The sequence below is a fragment of the Taudactylus pleione genome, unplaced genomic scaffold, assembly GCF_031769625.1.
Source record: "Taudactylus pleione unplaced genomic scaffold, aTauple2 ptg000518l, whole genome shotgun sequence".
NCBI lineage: Eukaryota > Metazoa > Chordata > Amphibia > Anura > Myobatrachidae > Taudactylus > Taudactylus pleione.
The window spans coordinates 12,419,822-12,437,543 of NW_028284920.1; the positions used below are offsets into that span (position 1 = coordinate 12,419,822).

Below are 17,722 nucleotides of genomic sequence, written 5' to 3' on the forward strand. Positions count from 1 at the left end.
AGGCCTCAAAAAAAAAGCAATTGAATTCCCCCCCCCCCCACCCCCAGTGATGTAATTTGATGCGAGTAGCATCATGATGCCCCCACCCCGCACACTTCCACAGGTAAGTGGGTATGATGCAGGAGTGTGGTCTTCTCTTCCATAAGAACTTGCCAAAATTCAGGACTCTACCCTGTACTGTGCAGTAAAATAAAACAATGTAACTGTTCTTCGGGTTCCATAGGGTCCACAGGAATTACCTTGGGATATATAGTTGGACAGCGTCCATTGCACCAAACAGCAAAGCTTTAGAGCTCCCAGCATGCACTGATCCTCCTCCCTATATAGCCCGCCCCCAGCCACAGGCTTTCAGTTTTTTTGTTTGGTGCGCAGCAAGACGCACCTGTTATAACAGTGGAACTGCTATGCAGTCCAAAGCTTTTATTTATTTTATGGTTTACCTTAAGTTTCTAAAACTTCAAGAGTTTAGTGGTACTAGCACCAGTAATGACGCTCTACTGCGGCTCCATCTACCTCTGCCGACGCCGAAACACCAGACTGCTTCATGCCCTGAGGTTCTCGGCAGACCTCAGCACGGCTAGGCTGGCGGCCGTAAGACGCTAAGGTCTGGGACTGCGGTAGGGTAAACGGGGACATCAGGTAAGGATTCCTCTCGGGGAATCATGGGCAAAGCGGTCCCTAGCCTCTGGTGTTGAGATGCACCAGAGGCCGCTGCGGGTGAGAGACGCTCTGCAATTCCTCACTAAGGTGGCCGGGGCCTTATCGTCTGTTGCCGGGGACGGGTGGGAAGACGCACTAGAGAGCACTAGTCAACGTCTTATTACCTTGTAGTGCAGCGTACCCGGCCGTCAAAATCGCAGCTTGGGGAGATAAGGAGCTCCCCCGGCCGCTCCTCTCTGCCAGACACAAACTTTCTGGAAGTCACTACGTCTGGTTTACTATTGACCACCTCTTGTGTGAGACTCTCGCAGTTCACCGTTTATCCGTGCACTGCTACAGTGGTCTCAGAGGTTTGGTCTGTCTCCCTATATACCTGTGGCATATAGCGCACTCTATATCCTACCACAACCCCCTCGGGGTTGCTGCTTTAGCAAATGTGCTTATTTATGCATTATATGTGACTATAAACGCTAGTTGCTGTGTGCCAAAACAGTCAGGTATATTATCACTGTGTTTCTCCTCATCACTTTGAAGGTGTGTGGGGTGTTTCATGAAAGTCACATTGCATTTATACTGTGTACCTTATATCATTAATACATTTGTACAGGTAATAAGGAGCATGTAAGTCGTGCTGCAGGCTTGTCTGAGCAGGTTGTTAACTAAGATGTATTGTTTAGTACTATTGTAAGAGCTACTTTATGTCTCCGGTATACCTGCACCAGCACTAAAACCACCTGTATGGCCGCTTGGTCTCAGATTTTGTCGCACTTAGTGGACAAAAAGCCGCATAAGCACAGGCTCGGGCTGCGGTGCCTCATGCTACGAGGTGTTCACAGCATTTGTGTCCTTCTATGTATATGCCCCATATGAATTCCTGTTGGGTTTATTCTACTGCTCACTCTAGTCAGAGTATGCCGCTGTCTAAAGCCTCTCCGCAGGCAGTTAGATTAGTAGCGGGGGAGCAGAGGCATAGGGTTAATCACCCATGGCCTTTAGAGTCTGACTCTGTCTCCTCATCAGACTCCGGTACGGGGAGTAATGGGTCTGTCTTGGTGAAAGAAGACCATTCGTTCCTAGTAGATGTCTCTGGAAGAGCGGAGACTGTCCTCAGTACGGAGAAAGAGGAGGTTTCTTTGACATCCAGGGAGCCAATCTTTAGACGTCAGAAGGTGATTAAGAATTATCCTCAGTCTGGGTGCTGACGAATCTCATGTCTGAAGCATATTTTTATGCTATCAGGAATATAAACCTCTCAGTACCTATGTTGTTTCACCAGGGTAACAAATGAGAGTTCCCCAAAGATGCTCATGTAACGCATGAGCACTGTACTATCCATTCCTGCATTATCCTCTTTATAAGAGGTAACAGATAGAAGACTTAAGAGTTTTCATTAGCTAGAGCTACTACCAGACCAGCTGCGGCTGTAGCCTGGGTGGCCAGAGCTATGGAGGATTGGACAAGGTCTCTTGGAGTAACCAGAGAGTATCCGTTTTTCTTTCAGTGGATGAGAGAGTAACTGTGTATATGGGAGAAGCAGTTATTTATGCTGGTTTTCTGACTTCTAGGGTCTTGGCAGGCTCAGTGCAGACCATAGACCACTATGGCTAGAGGATCTGACAGCGGATGAGCCCAAGATGTCTGGGTCGTCCAAGCGCCCTGCTTTCAAGCCAGATGGTAGGCTACTATCTGATGGGGTGTAAATCCTGTGCTGCAGGCTTGTCTGAGCAGGTTGTTAACTAGGGTGGATTGTGTAGTACTGTTTTAACAGTTACTTCATGTCTCCGTTATACCTGCACCAGCACTAGAGCCACCTGTGTGGCCGCTTGGTGTCAGATTTTGTCGCACTTAGTGGGCAAAAGCCTCCTGGATGGAGGCCGACTTTTGCAGTTCACTCAGGCCTGGTATCACAGATGCCTGGGTGTGAGAGCTGGCTCTCTGGGTTATCCCATATCGTTCCGGAAGCATCCTCCTTAGAGGTTGTGGGGCACGACCCTTCTGCAGACCAGGTCAGAGCCTCGGCCTATCGTGAGGATATTGGGGCCCTCCTTGGATCAGGAGTTAAAGTCCCTGTGACACAACAGGGAAGGGGTTATTATTTGTTTTTGAGTCAAAAATCCAATGGGTCACACCGCCCTAGACTGAATCTAAGGTAACAGATTCATCAAGGTGTCCAAATTCCACTCTACGGTCAATTGGGCTGGCAATGGAGCCTGGAGACTTCATGGTCTCATTGGATATACAGGATGCATATCAGCATCTCCTGATTGCAAGATCCCACCAAGCCTTTCTCAAGTTGGTAGTAGATCAGCAACGTTACTAAGTTCAGGCTCTACCCTTCGGTCTAGCACAGCCCTTAGGGGGTTTACCTAGATAATGGAGTGACGGCTCATCTCAGAGGAGTCAGGATATTGCCATATCTAGACGACCTCCTGATATTGGCAATCTCAGGAGATGTTACAATTTCATCTACGGATGGCCATTGTCTGCTTACAGGAGCATGGCTGGGTAATCAATTGGGAGAAAAAGTTGTCACTTTTTCCAACTCAGCAGAGGGTGCACTTGGGGGCACTGCTGGACTCTCTGGGACAGAGGATTAGTCTACCAGAGGACAAGATTATAGCACTACAGACTCGTGTGCACAGTCTACTTTGCAAGCAAACTGTGTCAGTTCACTTGGCTATACAGATGCTGGGCTCTATGGTAGCCACATTCGACATGGTGGCTTATGCCCAGTTCTACTCCAGGTCCCTGCAAATCCCAGAGGGGTTGCATTTCACCAGAGGTTCGCCTCTCCCTAGCCTGGTGGCTGGAGACAACTCATTTGAACAAGGGTCGTCCACAATGGATCCCAGAATGGATACTCTTCACCACGGACGCAAGTCTGCGAGTATGGGTAGCAGTTACAGGTCATCACCCCTTTCAGGGAAGGGGGACAATACAGGAAAGCCACCTGCCAATAAATATACTGGAACGTCGGGCAGTGCTCAAGGCACTCATATTGGCACAGGACCTTCTACAGGGCAGGCCTGTCCAGATTTAGTGTGACAGTGCGACAACAGTGGGATACATAAATTATTAAGGAGGCACATGAAGTCCGGCAGCCATGGAAGAAGTGGCAAGGATTGTGCTGTGGGCAGAATGCCATTTTCCAGCAGTCTCTGCAATATTCTTCCCAGGTATTCTCAACTGGGAAGCGATGTCCTAGGTCGCTAGGACAGACACACCGGAGAATGGGCTCTTCATCCGGAGGTGTTTCAACTCCTGGTGGACAGATGGGGGATACCAGACATAGACCTCATGGCTTCACGTCACACCCACAAGGTACCCAGGTTAGGTTCCGGGACAAGGGACCCCTCAGCCGCCTTCATGGACGCTCTGGCGGTGAGATGGAACTTCAGGTTGGTATACCTGTTTCCTCCGATCTCCTCTCAAGAGTCGTCAGAAAATTCAAGCGGAAGGCGACAGGATCATACTAATAGCCCCTGCCTGGGCAGGAGGCATTGGTTCTCAGATCGCTCGCTCTGAATCAGTGCCCTCCTACCTAAAAATGGAGCGGCCTCCTGGCCGCTCGCATAGCTGTGGGTGACCACCCACAGCATATGCGAGCGGCCAAAAAGATAGTCGCGATGGTCAAGACCATCATGACCATCGGGCTTGCGACGAGACCCTGCGGTAGGGTCTCGGTGACTGCAAGCCCTGGAGTGATTTTGGCTCTATCAGAGCCAAAATCACTCCCACTGACATTACTAGTGATGTCAGTGGGGCTGGACCCAGACGGTAGGCGTTCCCATGGGAACGCCTCCGTCTGGCAGCCACGCCCCCGGCACGCCCACCAAAGGGGGCGTACTGTCAGTCACCATCGACAGCACGCCCCTTTGGTGCGAGACCCGGAGCGACAGCTTGGCTGTCGCTGTCCGGGTCTCGCACATGCGCACGACGGAGCTCCCTCCATCGTGCGCATGCACATTGGGGTAACATCGACCCGCTTGCGAGCGTCCTGTGCTCGCGAGCGGGTCTGAATGACCCCCACAGTCCATTTCCGCTGCCTTTATGGCAGGATCTGCTAATACAGGGTCCCTGCCTATACCAGAGTTTACCTCGGCTGGCTTTGACAGCATGGCTCTTGAGTCTTTCATCTTAAAGACCAAGGGGTTTTCTCCTTCAGTGATACAGATGAGGCTGAGAGCAAGGAGCCTGCTTCCGATCGCATCTATCACAGTGTTTGGCAGTCATTTTTTCTCTTGTGTTCCCATAGGAAATATGACCCTAGAATATTCAAGGTATCAAGGGTACTTGGTTTTTTCCAGGCTGAATTAGGTCTTCGCATGGCTACCTTGAGAGTCCAAGTTTCGGCTTTGACTGTTTTGGTTTCAGCGCAAGATTGCTCCTCTGCCGGACATTGGAACATTCATGCAGGGAGCACTACGATTGCAACCTTCATTCCTCCCACCGGTAGCACCGTGGGATTTGTCTCTGGTTCTCAGGGCACTGTATACTGAATTCCTTTGAACAATTGGTTAAAGTAGACTTGGGATGGCTGACGTTGAGGACGTGGTTTCTCCTGGTCATCTCTTCAGCTTGCGTCTGACGGCAGCACTGTTATATCGCTCTCCATATTTGATGTTTCTTTAGAATAGAGCTGTCCTCCGTATCAAGGCGGGCTATCTCCCATGGGTTGTTTACCAGTTTTCATATAAATGTGGAAATGGTAGTCCCGACCTTTAAGTCTTCAGACCTGTCTACCTCCATGGATTGGGTTCGAGCTCTTCGTATCTACGGGGAGCAGACCAGCTCCATCAGGGAATCGGATTCTCTCTTTGTGTTATATGGTTTTCACAAAAGTGGTTGGCCATCGAGCAAACAGACTTGGCTCACTGGCCCTGTATGGCCATTTCTCAGGCCTATACACAGGCTGATCCCCCTGTTCCTAACAAGGGGACAGCACATTACACACCTTGTGGGCGGTAAGACAGGGCGCCTCTGCTGAACAGCTCTGCAAGGCAGCCACCTGGTCTTTCGTGAGTACATTCATAAAGTTCTATGCTTTTGATGCGTTTGCCTCCCAGGATGCTTCCTTTGGGTGGCGGATTCTCCTGTCTGCTAAAGAGCGTCCCCATCCCTAAGGGAACTGCTTTAGGACGTCCCAAGACTCTATGGAACCCCAAGAAGAAATACAGAATTATGGTATAACATACCTTTTTGATTATTTTTCTTCAAGGTCCATAGGGTCCACAGGGCCCCCACCCTGACGCACCTGGCCTCAGTTTGGATTTGGCCCTAAGTTTTTTTTTTAATTATTTTATTTTATAGTCGCAGATTCCCTCTTCGCTTGTTGAGTGTTTCCTGTGTACATGACATTTCCTTCTCCACTTTTTCTCTTTCCACAAGGCTTGGTTACGAACTGAATGCCTGTGGTTCGGGGCGGGCTATATAGGGAGGAAGACCAGTGCATGCTGGGAGCTCCAAAGCTTTGCTGTCCAATTATATATCCCAAGGTAATTCCTGTGGACCCTATGGACCTCGAAAAAAAAGAATTATCAAAAGGTATGTTATACCATAATTCTGTATTTGTACAATACAGAAATTGGAGTTTTTGAAGTTTGAGTACTGTACCCATAAATGTGGAACAATTTCATTCATAGGAAATTTATATAATATAAAAAAACAACAACATGCTTTATAGTCACCTTTAGATTAATATTTTACATAACTAATTAGCAGATTCAAGTAATGGTGTATATTATGAGGGCAGCATATGTTCATAAAATGTGGCCTAGTGCATAAATTTGCAGCAGCCAAAGTAAGAGGGATCCTAATCCTAAGATTTGCAGCTACATTTTTGCCTACCAGGAAGACTCCGAGGAGAGTAGATCACCTTCCCAACCTTGATGACGCAGCAAATCACATCAAGAGCCTACTGTGTAATGGCGTAATCACAGCATCGCCTAGTGGGGAGTGGTGCCGTGATATTGCAACTCACTAGCTAATCCCTTCTCTCTAAAACCACTGTAATCCACACTAAGGGGCAATTCAATTAAGTGTGAGAGGGTCGATTTGCCGCTGCAATGACGTGGAAATGTCAGCAACATCACTTTATCTAGGCCCAGTCTACCCCCGGTCTTGTGGACTTTAGTATGCAGTGCTTTGGGTCTGCGAACATAAATCTAATTCGGAGCTCCAGTGCGACCCCTAATTGTGCTATTTTAACTCTATACGGCTACTGTAAAAGCTTATGAATTTCTCTTATGCGTTCTGTAGGTCTGCCTGTACTGGTAACCAACAAAGTCATTACTGTATAGCATCCTTTTTATGCAAAGTGTTTCTTGTATGTTGGGCATGCTAGTGTGACTTTTTGTCTTTATTTATTTTATTTTTTTAAAGCATAAATTTGCAAGTTACAATGTGCTTCTTTCTAAAATGACATTTTGCAAGAGGTGTGCATTTGTAATAGAACAAATGTGCATTTCAACTGCCAAAAAAAACTGATTTAGTGAATTGAAATACATGGCACACTATTCCTAAAAATGAAATCACTGGTAGACAACCCGTAACACTCCATCTGTTGAACTACACATTGTGTGAGCCAGGACCTGGCTTATATTTACTAACTAAGCATGGATTGAAAAGGATAATTGTGATATTTCACCCCATGGATATGTGCCATATAGCCTATAAAGATTTCTATTTTGAACTCTCTAAAAGATCTTCTACACCAAGACCACATAAGTCACATTATTATTTTGGCTATTTTTCCAGACTGGGCATATCAGTTTCTGAGCATCTTTCCAGCATTGAGAGGATCTGTGCAGGGGACTTTCTAGAATCTATCTGCAAATCTATTGTGCAGCCTCTTTCCAGCGTAAAAGGTTTTGCGTGGGATAGGTACAGGGTCTGCAAAGCTAAGTTTGTTGCTGATTGTGAGACTGCGAACCTTCATTACAGCTCTTTCCTGCAGCTGGAACTTCAAGCTCGCAAGGGATATTGCATTTCTTCTGCTGTGCTGGCCAAGTTATAGAGGAAATCCTTAATTTGAAGACTCCCCTCACCTCCGCATTGTTTTGTTACATATTTTTCAATAAGGAAGTTGCCTACCTAGGGAAAAAGTATACCACTTTTCATCTATACTAGTTATTGGTATAGCTCAAAACACACGTTTTCAAATGCAAAGCTGTATCTCTGCTCATTCTTTTCAGAGATGTTGCCCATGTAAATACACAACTCAAGATACTCAATGTATTTTTTAATAATAAAGTTGGGAGAATTGCATAGAGTACCACTTGTGCATATTTTGTATGCTGGGTGTAATACTCACACTGGCCCTTATGCAATAGCCTGTGGGTTGCAGGAACTGGCGCGATTCTGTCAGTTTACCCTGTAGATTTAAATTGGCAATAATTTAAAAGGCAAAACCAGTTTGGTATAGCCTTTTAAAATATTTCCAATTTAAAGCTATAGGATAAATCGCCGGAATCACGCCAGTTCCTGCAACTCGCAGGTTATTACTTAAGGGTTTATTTATTCTTATTCTGCATATATGGATAGCTGAAAAGTACCACTTTGGTGGCTAAATTAATGATAACCAAACTGTACTACTTCTCTTGATCTGTAAAGATTTATTTTCCCATCCTTAAGGTGCCTATCCACTAGAAGACAGGCAAAAGACTGCAATTACGACATTGTAATCGTGCAGTTGTTTGTCAGTCTGTGATGTACCTACACTGAACGAGCAGTCGTTGAGTGAAGGCACATCAATCATCTGCAAACAATGTTGAACCTGATGATATCATCAGGTTGTACAATATATTTGTACGATAATAGATGTCTAAACGACCAGCGGGAGCGCGCATTGCTGGTCGTTTGAAAATCGTTTACAGATTGTTTAAAAGATTTCTAAAACAATTATAGACTGATTATCGAACGATCGAATGATAAAGATATCGTTATCGTTCGCTCAATTTAATCTTCTAGTGGATGTGTGCCTTAAGTCTTGTAAGCCTTCTGATCTGGTAAATCTCAATGCCTAAACACATTTTTTCTAAGCAAAATAAATGAAAGTACTTAATTGTACCCTTTTATTTTGTTTTAAATATAAGTTAGAGTTTTCAACAGCGCAAATTTATGTTTTCCAGATATATAGAAAAAAATAAGTCAATGTTCTTTGCTTACATCTTGGAGGGAGAGGTCAGCATGATGTGTGGTCTGTTTCTGTGCTATGGCATGTTCTGTTTGCGTAACCAATTTACTTCAATGTGAAAACATTTTTTTCCCCAATTACTTCTTCAGTCTGCAATTGTTACTTGTAGATATATTTTGGCATCTATATCCCATTGGGGACGTTACGCTCCATTGAGTTTTGCTTTTGCGCTGTGTTTTCAATGCGCTAGCCATAAAGTTCAGCACAAGTGCAGTTACTGATATATAGGTGGGGAACATATTGTATGTACATTGTACGTAATATCATGGGGAGACTGAACGATTCTTTGGTATATGTCTGCAGTGAGTTTGGTTTATTTCTAGTCTGCTGGGAACCAGCACAATTATTAAATTTTCTTTATAATTTTCTGGATTCTTTCCTCAGTAGAGCAGTTGTAAGACCTCTAAATTATCCTCTGGTCTAGCTTTGCTGATCATAGGCCAACTGCCGGCAAAGATTTAAATGATCGAAAAGCTTGCTTTTTGTTTTGTTTAAAACAGGTCAGATGCCCAGGAATGCAGTCAAATTATAATGGTCTGTAAGTGCCGGAAGATGTAGAAGAGAGAGAGGAGAGAAAAATGAGCCCTGGGCTTTGAAAAAGGGCTGGGAAAATGGAGATTTAGGCAGGCCCTGAGGCCAGGTTAGAGATTCCTACATGTATTAACAGCTAGGTGTGATGTTTATATACACGAAACTAATCGTTTTTTTTTTTACGTGGCCTCTACTTTTGAAACCATTGCTAATGGGCTTTGAGCCAGCTTTACCTATAGTTGTGCCTATTCTTCCACTTTTTTATTTTATTTTTCACCCCAACATTTTCTCGACAAACTTTTAGATGTCGCAATAATATTAAGGCACGGTTTGTTTACTTTTTTTTGTTTTATTACGTATGCATTTTGTTCTAGATCCTATCACTGTCTTGTTTGTTCGTACATTACATTTTTGTGTCGCCGTTGTTGACACTGTAATGTCAACAGGTTCATAATGTCTGAATGTTTAAATAATTGGTCATAATGTCGACCTATTCATATTGCTCATGTCGACATTATGAATATTTCAGCATTAGGCTATGCTTAGGGTAAAATAGTATGGTCAAAATCCATCATTTCGACATGTTGAACTTGTCGACATTATGTCAGTGGTGATATTGTGACCATGTAAACATTTTTCACATAGTAATTGAAAACAGATAATGAAAAAATGTCCCAAGGTGCTAAAACAGACCGTGCTGCCACCTGTGAATCTAGACCGCCTAATATTTTACAAAGGGAATAACAATATAAATGACAGGTCTAGTGCTCAGCCCCATTCCAAACAAAACAACCATATAATTCAGTCCATAGAAAACAATACTTAGTCCATCCAGATGAATTCAAGTCATAGACGTTCTTTAGTCCATCCAGATAGATCCAAGCAAATTTTCAACAGTCTGTAAAGTGTCTTTAGTTGCGATCCACTCATAACATTTTGGAAAAGAAGACACCCTTTCAAAAAATCCTCTACTTTCAATCCAGGACATATCAAAGGCTGTTTTGTTGATACATTTAACAAAATAGTAAACTGCCCTAACTGTGTGGAGTTTGTATATTCTCCCTGTGCTTGCGTGGGTTTCCTCCGGGTTCTCCGGTTTCCTCCCACACTCCAAAACTATACTGGTAGGTTAATTGGCTCCCAACAAAAATAACCCTAGTGTGTATATGTGTGTGTACATGTGGTAAGGAATATAGGGCCTGATTCAGAGCCGGACGCTATTTGCGCTCTCTCGTTCAGAAAAAGGGGCCGGCTATTTAAATTGAGCGCTCGCTCGCTCTTTGCGGTCTGTTGACGCCTCTATGTCTGAGCGAGCGAACGAAACATGCGCTCGCAATTTTGTAAAGACGCCCCCTGGCCGCTCGCATCCTACGTCATCTCCGCTATTTATTAGATTAATCGAGTACATCGAAAGGCGTCTGAACTGCTCGCAATGCTTGTGGTTGGATTTTCCTACCGCAATCATGTGAACAGTTCAGGCTAAGAGACAACCAAGTGACGTGGCCGATGATGCTGCTTTGTTAATTATGCACACCCATTAAACGCCCGTTTTGACCGTTTGGCACGCCTGCGTTCGGATCTCCACTCCCCGTTTTCAAGCACCTTCCCCTGTTACCACCCACAAACGCCTCATCCTGTCACTCAAATTAGCAGGCACTCGCTCTTTTGCCAGCGCTCGATTTCCGACCGCACTGACTGGTTGGCGCATGCGCATTACGACCCATACGCATGCGCAGATGTGCGAACATCGCTCGGAGCCAACGAGCGGCCGCTTACGAGCGGCTCTGAATCAGGCCCATAGAGTGTAAGCTCCACTGGGGCAGGGACTGATGTGAATGGACAAATATTCTCTATAAAGCGCTGCGGAATATGTGTGCACTATATAAATAACTGGTAATAAATAAATGATGAGATTAACCAAGTTAAGGGGATTTTACCTGCTCAGAGACATAACCATAAAAGAGAGAATCTGGAAGCACTGAAGGGTTTGCAAGTTAATGATAATATAATCAATATGCCTGCGGATAAGGGGGGAGTGGTTGTTATTTTAAATAAATCATATTACATGGAAGAAGTGTTTTGCCAATTGAAAGATGGTAACACTTATAAAAAAACTAAGATCAGACCCATCACACAAAAACCTAACCAACCTCAGGATCCTGATCAAGCAATATATTAATATAGATAGTATTAATCAGATACTGCTGATTGATTTAAATTGTTATCTTTCACATAGTGTTTTTACATACTTGCCAGCGGTCTGAAACTTGTCCCAGCCAACAGGGACAGGGGAGGAGTTTACTGGCCGATCATTGGAGCAATTCCATACACTACGTCACGCAAGCAGGCAATAGTCATTTACAGCCCAGAGTATGCTGACCCACAGTTGGATGGGGTGGTCTGGTTTGAAAACCAAGCCAAATAATCGTGACCATTTTTCCAGCCATTTAAAGGCTATGGCCTCTCAACGTTCAAGATCATACACTGGATGATAAACCAGTCATTTAGTTGACTGGTTTGAACGATTATCATGCAGTATGTGATCAGCTTAAGGCCCGTGTATACTGTCCCTGAAAAGTTTTTTAAATGATTGGGAACTATGGGCCTAATTCAGAGTTGCACGCATGTCAGCTACATGTACAGCTGCATTGCATGCACAGAAATAATTGTATATATTCGCCCTTATTGGCTGAGTTAATCGAATCTATGCAGTCACACTGCCCCCTAACCATCTGCTTGTGGAAGTAGCCCTTAACCATTTCTATATGGACTTGCACCAGTTTATCTTTGGTGCATGAATTTCGTCTGAAATCAGACTGATCTCCACGTATGCAGAACTGTGCTTAGCCTGCATATTCGGAAAACACGCCCCACAGTGTGTCATCAGTGAACTTGGCCTACATCGAACGTCTGTTGCCACACAGTTACGTCCATTCAACCGCAAATGAGATGCGACAAAGATGCGTACAAATTAATCATAAATGTGTGTGCACTGCTCCAGTAATATCGCAAGACCCCTTTGCAAAACAGACTTGTATGCTACTCTGGATCAGGTTGCATGTCTCCATTCTCTCAGGCCAAGGACTCCTTTATTCTATATGAAGCCTAGGAGCTTTCACTCCCTTCACAAGAGTTATACCCTCTCTACAGTCTATGGAGTATTATACATTTGCCACTGTGTTTTCAGCTCTTATATAAGAGTGCAGGGCTGTTCCAGGCCTAAAATAGAGCTCTGTATTATACCACCGGGGAACCCCGGCACATGATGAAGCAAGGATGTCATTATCACTAGGCACTGGAATAATGGTGCCTGGCGACGTGATAGGAGGTGCAGTTTTTTAAAAAACGTAAGAATACTATAAACCGGAAAAAGATGCCAAAGGAAAAGGGATGGAAAAGCAATTCACACTGTGCAAGATGAATTTATTTGCACATGTTGTTATACACATGTATTGCTTTTCTTTACATTATTACATTGTGTGGAGTGGAACTTTTTAAAAGATAATGCTAACATAATATAATTTTACTGAACCCAGGGATCCCTGCAGTCTAATTGGTAACTGTAAAATAAAAACTAAGGGGGATATGTATCAAAACCATCTAAAAGAGTTGAGAAGTTACCCATAGCAACCAATCAGCTTGTAGCAAGCATTTATCAAGTACAGTCGTACAATACGTAGAAGCTGATTGGTTGCTATGGGCAATTCCCCACTTGGCCACTCTTTTGAAGGTTCAATGCATTTCCCCCTAAATGAGTTGGTGGAGATTTATCAAAAACATAAATAAAAAGGAGCGGTAAATGTCTTGGTAAAAGTTATCTGAAGTAGTTTTGGGAACTAAAATAAAAATTAAGAGTGCTAAAGGTGATGGATTACTGACATTGGGCCTGATGTACATTCATCCGATGATGAACGTACATCTCCGCTGGTTAGGAGCCTGCGCAGGGCTTGCCAAACAGCAGCATGATTGACATGCTGGTCACTGTTTCCGGAAACAGGCATGCCGTCCCCATATTCTGGGAGGGACAAGGCCAGGGTCTGCGTCGGCGGATGCAGATTCCTGGCCTCTGAAGTGACCATCACCTGGTCAGGCTGCGGGAAGCTTCATCTCCCGCTGCCTGAACAAAGAAGCACCCATCGCGACCGATGGTGCTTGCAAATGCAGCAAGGAGGTGTCTTGACACCTCTGACGGCTACTTCTGCATTTGCATTAAGATGAATGGAATTGCAAAGCTGCTTGTGTGGGGCTCTGCAATTCCGTCCATCTCTGAATCAGGACCAAAATCCAGATGCAGCTTCCAAACACAAGAAGCTGACCCTCATGACAAACGTACATAGAAACACTCAAATAGAAAGATGTATAAGCCAATGTCTCAGACATTCAAGAGTGGTTTCATCTGATGACAACTGATAATAACTAACTGAAGCTTTAAACATCGATGCATTTCTATCAGGTTTAAGGCTTTCTAGACTATTACAACAATGTATGCTGTACAGTATATGCTTTTTGTTTTGGAATACAGTAGTGTGCGAGTATTTTACTCCCTAGTGGAATAACAATTGTTCATCTGTTTGACTAGTACAGTTTGATTACTTTAAGGTGGGTACATACCTAGCAGATATATCTGTAGATGAGGGTCATTCATATACACTGAACGACAATCATCTTCCAGGCAGCCGCAGATCCTGCTGGCTGCTGCATGTGTATGGGTGATTGGCTGATCGCTCGTACACACTTGCCGATAGACAGATATATCTGCAGACATATCCGTCCATCGGCTGTGCAGCACAGCCGACGCGATGAGTCTGTGAATGACGTAGTTCACAGACATTTCGCTGGTACACCCTGGCCGACGGGCACCAGATATATCGGCTGATCAATTGATCGGCCAATATATCTGTCAGTGTGTACCCAGCATTAGGGGTATATTTACTAAAGTGTGGGTTTTTAATAGTGGAGACGTTGCCCATAGCAACCAATCAGATTCTAGCGATTATCTTCTAGAAGGTGCTAGATAAATGTTAAGTACAGTAGAATCGGATTTGTTGCTATAGACAACATCTCCACTTCTAAAAACCCGCACTTTAGTAAATATTCCCCTTAGAAGTCCCACATCTACACCTGTGAAATAATTTTTAAATACCTCTTTCATAACTGGACTCTGGAAATCCAGATCCTTTCTTTTATTTATTTACATACATATATATGGGTTTTGTGATCATGTATTTTATATTTATGAAAGTAAAAGTCCTCCTTTTTTGTGTGTATAAAATATAGTAAACTACGTTCAGATTACCCCTGTCACTCTGTATTTTACTGAGCAGTGCTATATATAGAGACTGGCAGAGGAGGCGTTGTGTGATCCTGTTCCTTTGTGTGACGTACAAGTACCTTCTTTTTATTTTGAGTAGTGATGAAATTATCTTCTTTAGTATCTTGTACTGCAGTTTTTAATTTACCTTAGTGTTCATAGGCAAAATCTTTTTTGCGCTAGGCTGTGAAGAATAACATAACTCTCTGTCTGCAGGTTTTCTGGAATTCCTGTGAAGGAAAGAGTACGGGTTTCTCAAAACTGGAAAAATGGAAGTTGCCAGCGTGATACATTGCTCAAGTGGAAACGCAAGCAAGTGACTTAATTTACTTGATTCTTTTATATTGTTAACTGTTTTGTGCTAATTATTTAGTATCAAAGTTTCATTTGTTATTTATTTCTTGTATTATTAATTTTCTTTTTCTCAAATATACTTTAATATTTAACCCTATTACTGTTGAATAACACACCCCTCAAGCTGTTCTATTAAAATAATTATTAAAGTGAGATATATTCAAGGTACAAACCCCTTGTAGTCATAATGCCTAAAAATGTGCTACTATTGCTGAAATCGGGTTGGTCCTGCCGAAATTGGAACGGTTAGGAAGAAAGCTCATGTCAATTTTATGAGAAAACAAGGCGCACATTTGCACTTAAAGTCAGAAGAACTAAATTTATTGTTTGCAGTATATTTTTTACTATTCCGATCCTTATTGAGATGTTTAGGCTCATCTTCAAACCACTTCATAGCAACTGTAATGTGTTTCTGTCCCCTATGCACAAACTTAAGGCAGCCATACTGTGTTGTAATATATATTTAAAGTATTCATTATGACTTCACTGGATGCAAAGTGCTTCTATTTTGAATACATATGTCTGGTTAATATTCAGAATGTTGACAAGCAGTATGTGAAACCTGTAACACCGACATTGGCTGATCGACAAGCTACTTAAAGCAGTTCACGTACATCTGCAGTCAAATTGTAAACTTAATGGTTAATCAACATGTTTAGGGATCTATGTACTAAGCCTTGGAGAGAGATAAAGTGGACGGAGATTGGGTGGTACTTAATCAGCTCCTAACTGTCAGTTTACAGGCTGTTTTTGAAAAAATGGCAGGAGCTGATTGGTTGATACTTTATCTCTCTCCAAGGCTTAGTACATAGACACCTTAGAGTAGTACTGACAGTGTGCATGAAATTTGGTAGAATTTTCACACTTATTAATCTCCCGGTGTTAGCATTCTGGGGGCCATATAGCGCTCCTCTATATTCTGAATATTGGCAAGACAGCTACATACCATTCTTTTGCAAACCGTTTTGTACAATTGATCCCTAAAAAACTTAGAGGGCATATTTTGATAACCATTTTGCTGTACGATAACAGACTTCTCGCCAATACAATACGGATGAACTATGAGTTAATGTTCTGGGTAAAGGCATGAGTTTGTCTTCATAATGAACCCTTTTTAAACAGCGCTTTGATACACAATCCAAATGATACTATTTATGTGTTCTGAAGCTCCATTTAAAAGAACAGAGGCTTTTGTAGTTCTCCCCTTTAAAACACTTACAGGTGCTGAGGAGGTGGGTGCCTTCATTATAATGAATAATGCTACATGGAAAATAAAATGTAAAAAGACATTTTGCAGTTAAGTATAAGGCGGCACTTCATACAAACTGCAGCTTCATGATCCAACCTTGATATATGATACAATTAAGACAAGGCAAAAGAAATGCTCAGAGTGCTGTCCCCTTTGTATCTGGCATTCTGTGAGCAGGATCTCGTGTCCCATAAAACATCTTCTTCCACTGACACTTCATAATCATCTGTTTGTGATGACAGAGTTCGCCGGGAAACGACTCTCCTGTCATTGAGAATCATAACGCCTCACTCTAACTGTATAAATGCCTGAGGGGTGAGCAATGCCCGAGTCCCATCGCACTAGGGAAATTACACGATCTCCTTTGCTGTTTCTCAAAACAAACATTTTGCCAGTGCTTACTAATAGTTTTATACGTAAGACTGATAATGTGTAAGACAGATGTAACTCGTTTCTAAATATGTTAATTCCATTTTGTTTGATTAAAATATTGAGCAATTTTCGAAAGTAATATATAAAACAGATCTATGAGCAATCATGACACATCAAGTAGGTAATGTGCTTTTGTGCCACAGGAGTGACTCAACAGGCTGTGTAAGCGAAGGTTATGGAGTGACCGTGTGGGTGTGTGTATGTATGTATGTATATAAAAAAAAATATATATATATATATATATATATATATATATATATATATATATAATGTTTTTGTTTTCTAAAATAAAGCAAGGGTGTGCCAATAGTGTATGAATCAATACAATTTAATCACCAAACCTTTAAAACAATTCTAAAACTCCGTACAAAAAATGGCGGTATATATGACCGCAAGTGTGACAGCATGAGAACTATAACATCCACGGCAATACAGCTCACAGCAGGATGATTTCTCCATCTGTCTCCTTCCAAAACTGGGCCACACCATTACTAGTTTAGTCACTGGAATTCCATCAGAGGGCTGGCCCAGCGTCTCCACGATATCCACTATGTACAATTTAGCTGTTGATCACCTGTGTTCATAATTATCTCATTATCCTGCACACAGCGTTTTAATCAATCAGTTAGTGCAACATAAATTCTCACTATATAAAGTGCTATGTTTTTTTTAAATCCATAACCTACAATGGGTACAAATTGCAATGCATCTCAGATACAAAATAATCTCAAACATTACCATAGCAGTACATATAATACAAAATATACCGTACAAAAACACAATAAAAAAATACATTTTGTGTAAAAAGTGAAAATAGCAAAAAAAATAGCAATGCTCTTTCTTCATTCTTTGAAATTCATCACTAACTATGGGCCATATCCAATTAGTCGCGGTAAATTACCGCGACTAATTAGCTCACCCAGGGCTCGCTCGGGGCTATCCAATTAGCCCCGTAGTCGGCATGACGACGGCACTTATCGGAGTTTTTTTT

General features: G+C 42.9%; 1 protein-coding gene across 2 annotated transcripts in view; it reads left to right on the top strand.

Annotated features, from left to right (window-relative positions):
- The window catches only part of FBXW4 (F-box and WD repeat domain containing 4), a 231,294-nt gene that overhangs the window by 27,963 nt on the left and 185,609 nt on the right, over positions 1 to 17,722 (top strand). For both annotated transcript variants that reach the window (XM_088450527.1, XM_088450526.1), the window contains exon 2: positions 14,913 to 15,008. In XM_088450527.1, the coding sequence (XP_088306653.1) occupies positions 14,913 to 15,008 (96 nt within the window). The remainder of the gene's footprint in view (positions 1 to 14,912; positions 15,009 to 17,722) is intronic.